This window comes from Herpailurus yagouaroundi, unplaced genomic scaffold, assembly GCF_014898765.1.
Source record: "Herpailurus yagouaroundi ecotype Mexico unplaced genomic scaffold, PumYag 28, whole genome shotgun sequence".
In the NCBI taxonomy this organism is placed as follows: Eukaryota; Metazoa; Chordata; class Mammalia; order Carnivora; family Felidae; genus Herpailurus; species Herpailurus yagouaroundi.
The window spans coordinates 101,733,280-101,746,742 of record NW_024412376.1 but is presented as its reverse complement, the minus strand read 5'-3'; the positions used below and the strand labels follow the sequence as shown (position 1 = coordinate 101,746,742).

General features: G+C 41.0%; 1 protein-coding gene across 3 annotated transcripts in view; it reads right to left on the bottom strand.

The window, feature by feature from the left end:
* The window catches only part of PRKG2 (protein kinase cGMP-dependent 2), a 105,099-nt gene extending 91,636 nt beyond the window's left edge, over positions 1 to 13,463 (bottom strand). For all 3 annotated transcript variants that reach the window (XM_040480139.1, XM_040480145.1, XM_040480155.1), the window contains exons 1-2: positions 13,395 to 13,463; positions 3,005 to 3,478 (exon numbers count right to left, since the gene is read on the bottom strand). In XM_040480139.1, coding sequence (XP_040336073.1) covers positions 3,005 to 3,465 — 461 coding nt within the window. In that variant the 5' untranslated portion in view covers positions 3,466 to 3,478; positions 13,395 to 13,463. The remainder of the gene's footprint in view (positions 1 to 3,004; positions 3,479 to 13,394) is intronic.

Sequence of the window (13,463 nt, the reverse complement as noted above, 5' to 3'; positions counted from 1 at the left end):
GTGTCCATCAGTAGATGAATGAATAAAGAAGATGTGGGGTGTGTGTGTGTGTGTGTGTGTGTGTGTGTGTGTGTGTATGCAGTGGAATATCAACCATAAAAAAGAATGAGATTTTGTCATTTGTGATAACACGGGTGGAAACTAGAGGGTATGGTACTAAGTAAAATAAGTCAACAGAAAGATAAATATCGTATAATTTCAGTTATATGTAGAACCTAAAACACAAAGCAGAACAAACAAACTGAGTAAGACCCACAAATACAAAGAACAAACTGGTAGTTAGTTGCCAGGAAGGAGGGGGCTGGGGGATGGGTGAAGGAGAGTGGGAAGTACAGGCTTCCAGTTATGGAATGTGTAAGTCGCAGGAATGAAAGGTACAGCATAGGGAATACAGTCAATGGTATTGTAATAGCATCGTATGGTGACAGATGGCAGCTTACACTTGCGGTGAGCACGGCATTACTTGTAGAACCTGAGGCACAAACCAATCAATGAAAAAGAGTGATTCCCAAATTCTAATTAATTTTTCAATTCAGAAGCACAAGGCTCTATGAAAGTATGTGTGGAATATCAGGGCAGGGATGATCTAGTCTGATCTCTTCAGGACTTAATCATTAAAAATCATTAGCCTATTTCTTCATCATGATCTCAACGTAGACTTGTACCCATCTGGCTTCCCTTTATGACGAGGGGAATCACTGCCAATGCTTATTCAAGAGCTCTAATGTCTTCCCTCCCTTGTCCCTCTCACTAAGATAGGTGGTTGTACTTAACTACTGATTTTCTTTTCTAGAAATTGTACCTAACTACTGATTTTCTTTTCCTGGTTATAATGGAGCTAATAAAGAAACACAAAGGAATGTGTTTATCTTGGATTGTTCAGTCACTTACACTAGGAGAATGGTGTTCTGTCTCAAGATGGTCAAGTCTTTGGAACAAAATAATTGAACATGACTTTGCTCGAGAGAAACCTGGTAGAGTATGTAGGGAGAAGGTCAAAGCAGATGATTGACTATCAAATTCTTTCATGCTTCTCTCAGATATACAATAACATTCCTATCTGAAAGATTTTTGTGGATAAATAATATATTGTGCTTAAACAGAAACAGCAATATAATACAATATAATGCACAATGTGAAATATCATATATATTACTATATATGCTTATATCTGTTATATCAACAGAGAACACTAGATGATATCCAATTTTTGAAGCACAGGTTTGTAACATTTATAATTTCTGAAATCACACCATTAAAAATAAATGTTACTTTTGCAAAGGGAATAGATAAGACCTTTCTAAACCAACTAATAATAAAACTGTTGACTTACAACAAATTCTTCTGAACTCTAACATTAATCAGATTTCTTTCAGCCACAGAGTATTATGATTAATAATCCAGCATGACTTGTTTCCTTAGAAAATATTTATTGATCACTCACTATGTGACTGTCAACAAATTAATGAATTAAACCTCCCTTTGTAATTCTGTTGTCAAAATTCATCATTTATTTGTTTAAGTCGGATGTTTTACGTTGATTTATATGACTCATGTTTATGAGTAAGTTAAAATTTGTTTTAAATTCACAAATACTGCATTTTCCGAGAGAAATTCAGGCTCAGCCAAGACATTATCAAGGCACAAGATTTAATTTTATCTAATAAATATTCATTCACTTAAAAATAATGCAGGGGCGCCTGGGTGGCTCAGTTGGTTGAGCGTTCGACTTTGGCTCAGGTCATGAACTCACTGATCATGAGTTCGAGCCCCTCGTAGGAATTTGTGCTGACAGTTCAGAGCCTGGAGCCTGCTTTGGATCCTGTGTCTCCTTCTCTCTCTGTTGCTTCCCGCTCTCTCTCTCTCTCTCTCAAAAATAAATAAGGATTAAAAAAAATTAAAAAATAAAATAAAATAAAAATAATGCAGAAATGAGACCCTAACTTGGGATATTTCTAGTTCATCTTTCCTGTTTAGGAAATTCAACCTTCAGTTAGAAAATGTACACATGCACGCACACTCATGCACACATACATGTGTGCACACACACGTGCAAGAATGCTATGATAAACTTTCATAAGTTCTTGTAAAAAATCTTTATTTTCAAACTTAGTTCTAACTTTCCATTGTTCCCTCTCTCTGAAATCCCCTTTCCACCTCCTCTATGCTTTTTTCCCTCTTTCAGGTCCCAGATAAAAGTCACCTCCTCAGCCAGGCCTCCATGAGAATCCCAATTCTGTCTGCAGAAAAACTGCAGTTGAGAAGGAAGAGTTAAGTAAGAGATATTCAAGAACAGAAGTTGAAAAGAAAATTGGATAGTAATACTTTCCATTGATTTTCTCTCTCCCTAATCGCAGACACCCGTAGTATCCTGTTGTTTTCCATCATATCATGTATCCCAATTAATAATTACACAGCATCTCCTTGTTTTTGTGTATACTGTCTATCTCCCCCCCCGCCCCGAGAAAGGCTCTGTGCCTATTACTCACTAATATACACTTAGCATCTAACACAGTGGCTGGCAGGTGGTAGTACTCAGCTTCACCTGTGAGACGAATGAATGGACTCCTCCTCCTTGGAGGATCCAACTTACTCCTTCTTCATGACGCTGGCTGACTAAGTGCTAGCAAGCAGGTTTTGCTATACGTATTCATAGTTCACTGTGATTTGTGTACCCCTTTAAATCCCCTCCTATAGACAGAGAGAAGGGGAGACTCCCTAAGACTACCTCTTCACTCCCCTAGGGTTTTCGAGATAATGGAAATGACTTTCGTAAACTCAGCTCCTCAGTTATACGCACCACAAACCAAAGTCTGGCTAACACGCAATTCCTGATTTAAAGAAAAGTTTTGCTTACCCAAACCAAACCAAGTTTAGAAGTCCCTCTATCCCCAAATCGGAAAGGGTTATTATCTCTTTTCCACTGAGGCGGCCTAAAAAATATCACCCTAGTCTTTCATAATCTTAAAGCTACCAGAGTCAAAAGGGTGTGGGAACTTCTTACCTGGAGTCCTTTCTGACCCTTGCTTTCTCAAAAGAAAATTCAGGGGGTTTATTGAGGTCATAGGTTCGGGTGGTGGGTTCAGCAGACACCCCTGCTTTTGCTCCCCTCCGGCTATGGAGGGAGACCAATCCCGAGGCCTTCCGGTGGACCTCAAGAGGCACTTTATCTGGAGAGGCCTGAAGCGGGCTTCCTCCCTGCATATGCACCACATCCTGAAGCTTGTTCAGCTGGATGCACTTGCTCTGGAGCTCCTCTGTGAGCTCAGCAATGGCCACGGTCTGCTTCGACAGCTGTTCCCGCAGCTCCTTCAAATGGTATTCCCGCTCCTGGATCTCAGCATCCTTCCTCCTCAGCTCCCTCTCCAGCTCTGTCACCTTGCTCCGCAGCGCATGGGTGGTGAGGTTCCCGGAGTGGCCATCTGGATGCTTAGAATGTTTGGGTTTCACTGAACCATTTCCCATTTTGCTCAAGGACCTGAGAGAGGGCAGAGAACCGGCAATTACATAGTGGAACTTCAGCCCACAGCCCCCACCACTCCTCATTCCGATCTGGTTCATAAATAGAAACACAGCGGCCATCATTATTTGATAAGCAATAAATTCCCTTTGCTTCCGGAAGCAAAGCTATTGACTGATTTCCCTTATCTCTCCATGAGTTGGCCTTGGATTCATTCTTCCCTGTCCCTTTGATGGCACAGGTGTCACACCTAAGCATTTTGCACAAGTGGCCTGAGTTACCTGCTGTTCTCTCTGGTCGTTCTCCTTGGACAGCTGTCAAAAGCATCACAACAAGACTGCAATTTGGAAGTCAGCATGGCAAAGATGCAACACAAATGAGCAGCCACAGAAGCAGAGGCTTGGAAATGTCACCGCTCTGTGCAGCTACAGCGAGAAACTACACCCGAGTTAGAAAGCAGCACATCTGCACTCCTCTGGAGAAGGAGACTGAGTCGATACTGCTTTCTTAACACTTTGCTCCCGCTCTATGGACCGAGTATGTTTTGCATTTCGGATAGGGCTCGCTGTTAAAAAGTGCTGGGTGGCAGTTACTAGAAAGTAAAACAGAGGCATGCGGATTCTTTGACTTCTTTTACTTTATATCCTAAAGCCAAGGTTGTCCAAAATATGATGAAGTATGAGCGCAGAGCTCATTCTTTTCCTATTAAGAATATGCTCAGTGAAGTCCCCAAAATGGTCACTAATCCAGCAAATCTCAGAATGTGATACACAAATCAGGATCATCAGGGTGATTTTAGTTGATTCAGAATGTTTTGTTGTTGTTGTTGTTGTTTTTTAGTTCAAAGCTATGTGTTTATTTTAACATTCATTAGAAATATAAATAATTGCCCCCACAAAGTTGCGACTTCATTGACATTATTGCTTAAGTGAAAGATAAACTAGGCATTTAGATTTACTGAGTCAGTTCAATGAAAATTTCTTAAAAATCATCTACAGAGGGACGCCTGGGTGGCTCAGTCAGTTAAGCATCCAACTTTGGCGCAGGTCATGATCTCACAGTTTGCAGGTTGGAGCCCAGAGTGGGGCTCTGTGCTGACAGCTCAGAGCCTGGAGCCTGCCTCGGATTCTGTGTCTCCCTGTGTCTCTGCCCCTTCCCCCGCTCACACCCTGTCTCATTCTCTCTCTCTCTCTCTCTCTCTCTCTCTCTCTCTCTCTCTGTGTATCTCTCTCTGTCTCTCTCTCTCTGACTCTTTCTCTCTCAAAAACAAATAAACCCTTTAAAAGTTCTAAAAAAAATAAATAATAAAAATAAAAATCATCTGTAGATACTAAGCAGACCTGAGCAAGACCACAAAAGAGAACTTGAAACGGTGAGTTTGGAAAATACTGCTTTGATTAATTACCATAAGGTTTAAGTCTTTTTAGGCTACCTATTTAAACTTCATACTTGTGCATGTGCAATTTTTGACAGCCTTAATTCAAGAAGCATAATAACACTTGTAAACTAAGCTTAAATTACCTCTCATTATATAATATCCAAAGAGCTGGACGAAACTTTGTAGTTATATAAGCCACACACATTCTTGCCCCTCTCTTCCCTCCAAATTTCAAACTCAAGGAGAAATGAAATGCTTAGACTGATATTGCTAGCTCTCCCAGAATAGTTGTGATCTCTAAAACAATAAAGGCATACATGGAAAGATGTAAGACAGCCTCTAAGCCTCAAACAGATGCAACCAAGTAGCCAATGCATATCACCTAAGATGGATGGTACAAACAGAAAATAAATGTACTTGTAAAAGTAATCTTGCAATACCCAGATAGTCCTCATAGAATTCAGGTTCCAAGTAGTCATTAATAAACATTAGCCTCCAGAGAATTGCCTTACTATGTAGCAGAGATGTGGCAGGTTTAATCTCTAAGTTTCTCTTGACTTGGCAGAATTTATTATTCTTATATATTAAGAATATATAAAAAGGTTGAGGAGACTAGAATTCATAGTCATGGCCCTGGACACCCCTGTATCCCAAATAAGCAATTCAGAAGATGTTAGATTGGGACCTAGGAATGAACTTGAATGAGATTCTGAATGACAGGCATGAGATGGGTGCCCCCAGAGGTTTCTTAAATTAATGTGTGCACAAGTTTTTAACACGCAGCAGTGAGCATCTTCCAGACACGCTTTTTGGGTCCATGGACAAGCATTCCTAACCATGGCAGGATGGGAGGGGAATGGTCAGAGGAAAAGGAGCTGCTTTATAAAGAAAAATAAGCATAAAAACCTTCAAATGTAATATTAAACTAACTCAATCTTTTTTTTTTAATTTTTTCAATGTTTATTTTTGAGAGAGAAAGAGAAAGCGCGTGAGCTTGTGGAGGAGGGGGTCGGAGCTGTCAGCACAAAGCCCCAAGTTGGGCTTATACCCATGAACTATGAGATCGTGACTTGAGCCAAAGTCAGACACTTAATTGACTAAATCACCCAGGCTCCCCAAACTAACTCAATCTTTATTCATAGAACAATTGTTTACTAAAACCTAACTGTCATGTATTATATCAGGGGCATAACTCCATGAATTTGCAATAAATTTGACAGAGAAAACAGGGCTAGCATTCTAAACATGAAAAGGCTTTAGAAACATTTTTGCTGTATGTATGGTGTTCAAAATATTCTCTCCTGATCCAATAATTTTACAAACCTGAAACACAATTAGGTAGGTGTTAAATTCTCCCCAAACACTAACCATTCTCTGGTTTTCATGAAGACAGTTTAGAAGCTGTGTAAATCTTCCAAGCTATTTAGAATTCCAAAGAGGGGTAAAACGAGAGTACCTAGCTCATCTTTCAAGTGACTAACATATATAAGTAAGTTCCCGAATGGCTCAATACTAAGTCTGATTTCTTACTTAGTTCACTCATTTAAATGTTCTTGTCCCTCAAGCCAAGACAAGTGTTTGGTTTCACAAAACCTAATTAGATTCATTCTGTTTCCTATATTCGTCACTAAGATAGGTAATCTATTTCTCAAAAATGTATTGCTAGCCACAAGGAGAATGTATTGCTGGCAACAGAAGCTGTTTCTCCATCGATCCAGAAACCGTGGGTTAATAGAGTCATTCTTAGAATCAGGGGGCAAGACATGATGTAAAAGGAAATGAGCCTGGAGATGAAGATCAGAATTTAACATAAGTAACGGAGTCAAGCCAGCCGGGGTAGGAAAACAATCCGCCCTTTCCCGGCTGCGTAGCCTTCTACAAACGCCTTAGAATCCTAGATTGGTTTTCCAATCTAGAAAGTCATACCCAGCTCATGGGATTATTATGAAGATTACGTTTGTTAGGTATCCTGTACAATATTGGCACACAGCAGGCACCGGGGAGCTCTCACAGTGTGTGGCTGGAGACAAGGCACCGAGTGTCTTGGTGCAAGGAAACTTCCAGAAGAAATCGTTGCTGGATGGGACAAAGTCTAGCATGCTGCATGCCTTCCAGACAAGAAGTCCTTAAAGATGCCAATTACTCCCTGGGGTTAGGGGAACCTAAACTCGGCCTGGTTTATCTCTTCCATGAAGAAAAGAAGTCATTCTGGAATATCTTAGGGAAATCTACCCTGATAAGGGAAACTCCACCAAAACATGGAGACCAGAAAGCATCACAGATGACCCAGCCCAGGTTACAGGACTGCAAGGACTCTTCAAGCTTCATAATTCCCTCCTGCTGTCCCTACCTGTTTTCACATATTGCAGTGTAATCCTGAAACCAAAGGGGCCTGCCTAACTGTTTTTGAAGACAATAAAAAAACATGACTCACTGTGAATGCAGTATTCTTCTGTACCCAGAAACAGGCAAGAGGAATAGAATGCATTGTGGCATTTGGCAGGAAGAGAGGAAAACTACATAAATTTTTTAATTATTATTACGTTAATGTGATAACTACTTCGGAAATGTCATTACGAGAAGTAACCAGAAAAGACACAGGAAAAGCAAAACCCTGAAGGCTCTTGCAGGTGGATTAATACCTGACAGCCAGCGTGGGAGGAATTAGGTTTTGTTGTCTGTTTTTCCTCCAGCTCTACAGTAGTTTGAAACCAAAATCTTGGCTCTGATCTAGATAATATCTATTTCTCTCTCTCCCCCATCTGGAGTCTGATATAAATATATATATCTGTAAATATGGGAGATGGTATAGTGCTGGCTAAAGTTACACAGCCAGAGTCTCAATCCGAGCATTTTCACTTAGTATATATATGCCCTTGGGCATGACGTGGGGCTCAAGTGTCAATAATAGAAGAGATAGACAGACACATAGAGCTACAGGCAGATACAATGACTATACATATCATTTAGAGTTATTAGAGGGTCAAATGAGATAAACCATATCAAACATTGCTATTATTACTTGTTAACATTACCCAACAAAATAACTCAGTAGAAAAACTTATTGATCAAAGAGTACGTACTAAATAAACACAATATTATAGGAGAACAAAGTCAGTGGTGATACCTCCAGACTTTAAGACTTATTATTAAGAAAGAAAGAGCGAAAGAAAGAAAGAAAGAAAGAAAGAAAGAAAGAAAGAAAGAAGTACTATAAAGCTTGCAGTAATCAAGACAGTGTGATATCAGTTAAAGAATAGACCAATAGGTTAATGGTACATACTAGAGTTCAGAAATAGACTCGGACAAATATAGTTAACTGACCTTTGACAAAGCACAAAAGTAGTTCAATGGGAAAAGGATGGTTTTTTAACAAATTGGACAACCACCCATACTCGTGTGCACACATTAATCTAGACAAGGACCTTATATCTTTCACAAAAATAATCCTCAAATATTTCAAAGACCTAAATGTAAAACACAAAACCATAAAACTGCTAGTAGACAACATAGGCAAAACTCTAAGTGGGATTGGTGATGACTTTTTAGATAAAACACCAAAAGCACAATCCATGAAAGGAAAAAAATTATAAGGTGAACTTCATTAGCATTTAAAACATCTGCTCTGCAAAGACACTGTTGAGAGGATGCAATGACAAGCCACAGACTGGGAGGAAGCATTTGCAGAGCACATATCTAATAAAGGACAAGGATCCAAAATATACAAAGAACTCTTAGCACTCAACAATAAGAAAGCAAACGATCTAGTTGAAAAACGGGCAAAAATATACACAGATACCTCACCACAGAAGATACACACGTGGAAAGTAAGCATATGAAAAGGTGTTCAACGTTATATGTCATGAGAGAATCTCAAATTAAACCAACAGTAAGATGCCACTACACACTTATCAGAATGACCAAAATCCAAGCCCTGACAACACCAAATTCTGGGGACACGGAGCAGCAAGGATTCTCATTCACTGCTAATAAGAATGTGAAATCATAGTCACTTTAGAAGGCAGTTTGGGAGTTTCTTACAAAGCTAAATAATCAGATAATCCAGCAATCATGCTCCTTGGTGTTAATTTGACTGATATGAAAAATGTATGTCCACACCAAAACCTGCACATAGATATTTATAGTAACTTTACCCATAACTGTCACAACCTGGAAGCAATCAAGATGTCCTTCAATGAACAGACGGAAGGTATATCTAGATATACCGAACCATGGTATATCTAGACAATGGGATATTATTCAGGGCTGAAAAGTAGTAAGTATGAAGCCATGAAAAGACATGAAGGCACTTTAAATACATATCACTAAATGAAATTAGTCAATCTGAAAAATCTACATACTGCATGATTCCAACTATACGACATTCGGGAAAAGACAAAACTTAGAGACAGTAAAAAGATCAGTGATTGCAGGGACTTGGCGAGAGAGAGGGAGGAATGAATACGCGGAGTATGGGGGAATCTTAGGGTAGTGAAACTACTCTGTGTGATGCTGTAATGGTGGATACATGTCTTATACATTTGTCCAACCCCACTGAAGGTACAACACAAAGAATGAACCCTTTTGCAGACTAGGTACTTTAGTTAATAATCACGTATCAATTCTGGTTCATCAATTATAATAAATGTACTACATTGATACAAGATGTTAAGAATAGAGGATGGGGGGGGCAGGGGAATATATGCAAACTGTACTTTTCACCTAATTTTTCTATAAACCTAAAACTGCTCTAAAAACTAAAGTCTATTAATTAAAAAAAAAAAAAAAGAACATGTATTAAGGAGTGAATGCAAAAAGGCTGACGGCAGATCCAGGAAATAGCTGAAATGCATGACAGGAGAAAGAGAGTCATGAGAAATGAAAAGTCCGATGCAGGAATAAGATGCAGAAGAACTTCATATACCATGTGATGGTATCTGGATTTTAGTGGAGGTCAAGCGTTTTCCAAGTTATGTGGTCAGATGTGCCCTTGAGAAAAATAAAATAATTTTATTGGCTATAAATATAGAATGGAGTGAAAAGAGCATAGAGGAAGAGAAACAGTAAGAGGTTATTGCACCAACCCAAGTAAAAGGTGCTCAGGACAGGATAAGGCCATAGCCCCAACCCTATTCTAGTGTCTTGAACTTCTTGAACTCAATATAAAAATGGATCATCTCCATGGTAGCCAGAAGAGAAAAACATGATCATCAGGGATTTGGTAAAGGTTGTGGCTATAGGTAACGCTGCAATTTGCTTCCCTTTAATAAATCATGAAACACAGAATAGATTCTTTTCCAAGATAAGGGTACTTTACCCTGAAATCAGAGGAGTGAATTACACGGTCTTCTAAGTCTATATGAAACTGATGCATTTGGTGTTATCCTTAACTTTGTTTCAACAAAGTTCTTTTAGAAAATAATTAACCATCACTAAATATGTAAATCCCTGCTTCTTCTCCCTGAAGGAAAGCACACAGAGCTGCCCTTGTGAGAAGAGCTCAATTCTATCAATGCCACAATTAAAAGCATCTGCCCATCTGACCTTGTAACTGATGAGCTGGGGCTCAGTTTTTAATCTACTGATATTTTTCTCTATCCACAACATATTAGTTTGGAGAGTAATCTTCCCTTGTCGGGCAGTCATATGAGCTACAGTTTCAGCTACTCCTGAGGTTGATTCTCTTCGGAGTGCCTCTCCACCCAACAGAATGTTCATAGTGAATTTTACAAATGCCACTTATCCTATATGTTCACTGCCAAATGTGGTGGCGTTCCATTCAGCTATTTTGGGGTGCTGGAGTATCATACACACAGGCCAAGACAGAGAAATGTAATTCTATATGGGTAGGTCAAGAGATTATAACTGATGGAATTTGAGTGGTGATAAGAAGAAAGAGAACAAAGATTTGGAAATTTCCATTGTGGCAACTGGGTAAGAGGTGATGTCATTAACCAAAATGAGGAGCATCTTGGAGGCCTAAGACAGGGAGTTTAACTTTGGACACACTCAGCTTTTTTTTTTTTATTTTTTTTTAACGTTTATTTATTTTTGAGACAGAGAGAGACAGAGCATGAATGGGGGAGGGTCAGAGAGAGGGAGATACAGAATCCGAAACAGGCTCCAGGCTCTGAGCTGTCAGCACAGAGCCCGACGCGGGGCTTGAACTCACGGACCATGAGATCATGACCTGAGCTGAAGTCGGCTGCTTAACCGACTGAGCCGCCCAGGCGCCCCTGGACACACTCAGTGTGAAGGACCCATGGAAATTTTGGTGTGGAGGAGTTCGGTAGACAGTAAGATATGAGGGACTAGAAACCCAGAAGGGGGGAGCTGAAAATATGTAGCAATCTTTGATACCTAAGTAGAGGCTGAAGCTGAAGTAGTGGATGAAAGGGCCCAGGAGACTGGCCATGAGGAGAGAAAGAGTGTCTAGGCCTATATGACATTTGAAAGAAAAACTAGAGATATGCTAAGAAGAAGCTATTGTTTTGGCAAAAGTGGAAAAGGGTGTGAGTGGATTCACGGTAAAATATGGCAAAGGTGGGAGGAATCCTGCAGGGGTTGAATCCCTCAATGTGGTGATTAAATGGGTGCACACAGAGGGAGGTTAAAAAAAATAATTCCAGTATTTTGATCTTAGAAGGCTTGGAGGAAGGGACTACTATTAACTCATTAATTCATTCAAAACTGAGTAGAGCACCAACTATGGGCTGAGTATTGTGACACTGTCTTAATTCAGAGGAATGAGTGCACTTTATGAGACAGTAATCAGGCTGAATTTATACATGTTGAGTGCAAGGTGTCTGAATGTCATCAAGGTAGAAATGTGTAGCAGATAGTAGCAAAAAAAAAGAGCTCAAGGCAAGAGACTGCTTTACAGAGGTGAGAGGTTGAAGTCCCATTAGCAGATGAGATCACTAAGGGAGAAAAGAAAGGAACGCCTCTGTTATTCTATAAATACATCTAGAAAATACCTGTGGATATTATTTATAGAAGTGCAGGAGAAGCAAATAACAAAGACAGGGAAGGAATGCTAGTACAAGTAAGATATCGAGGAGAACTATCACAGAGGCCATGAAGATAAGGTTTTCAAGAGGTAAGCAGGCTGCGGTTCACATCCCACAGATACATCAAAACAAATTATACCAGAGGGAAAAGCACTGGATTTAGCCTTTCACACAAGAGTTGGGATAGAAAGCCAATGACAAAGGAGCTGACAAGAGCTAATGCTAAGAGTAGGGATTTCAAGATGGTATCTTGGTTCATGAAATGGATTTTTAGAACAGTGGAAACTTGAGAGTCTTTGTAAGCCTGGAATAATGAAGCAGTGAAGATAGATAGAATAGGTGAAAACATAGAAGAGGAAATAATTGATAGGAAAACGGCCCAGAGGAAGCAAGACACTATGAGATCAAAAGATTTGGGCAACATCCAAGCAACATACGCCTTCACTGTGTGGTGAATTAGCCTCACTTGTAAGGATTCTGTAAGGATTCCAGAGGACGTAAGGATTTCACACGGAAGAGAGAGATCTCTGCGTATCATCGTTTCGTATATTTTATTCTCAGTTACACATTTCAGTAGGGAGGATGGCCTCTAATTCTCCAAAGAGAATTCTCCACCGTATTAGTTCATACTCTCCCGTGTCACACTGAACAGGACTGCTGGCAACAGATACTGTATTCTATGTGGGATGAGCACCTTGTCCGGTAGTTAAATAGAAACTTGCAAAGAAAAGAGACAATAATTTGCAGGGACCGGGGGGGGGGGGGCACGCTGTATGCTGCTCTCTTCCTTTATAATAAAAAAGCCCCTAGGAACTTGGAGAACAAGGTGAAGATCAGGACACCAAGGCTCCTATCAGACCTTTCTACTTGTTAATTCTGCCCGAGTTGTTTCTTTCCAGTCTCATCTCTGGCCTCAACTGCCATGCGTTCGCACCCTAGTTCTTCAACTTGAACCCACTGCTTTCTCTCTCATCCCCTAAGTGGCTGGTTTATTGTTTTCTGTTTGTCTGCTCTTGTTTTTTCATCACTGGAAAATACAGAGCAAGCGATGTGAAAGCGCCTCACGGTGCTGGGAGTGCCACAGAACACCCACACAAGTTTACAAGGACTCATAAAGTCCTTGCCCGAGTACTTGTCTCCTAGCAGCTACCCAGGGCTAGGCGACGCTTGGAGCGCACGCCCGGACAGCAGCGCCTAGCCCCCCGCCCGGAGCGACTGTCTCCACCGCCGTTCTGCTCTGAGATCAAGGCTTGACAACCCTGAGGAATCCCCACTGGGGCTGAGCTCTCCCATGCCGCCCCCAGCCAAGCTTCTTAAAATCAAGTAGCCTTCCCTCGCCTCCGGGAGCTCACGGAAGGCTGCCACACCAAGCAAACGCAACGCGTGCACACGTCCACACACAAACAGCACATGCACGAGACCGGCGGGGTGTGGAACGGAAGCGCACAGCTCGCAGTGCACGCACGGCAGGCACACGCGCGCGCCCCGACCCCGTCCCCCGCCTGCGCTGCCCCGGGCGCCCAAACCTTCCGCCCGCGAACCTCACCAGACAGCCGGGTAACTTTCCAGGTGCGCAGCTTGTCACCTTGGCGCCGCCGCCCCTGCGTCTCCGCGT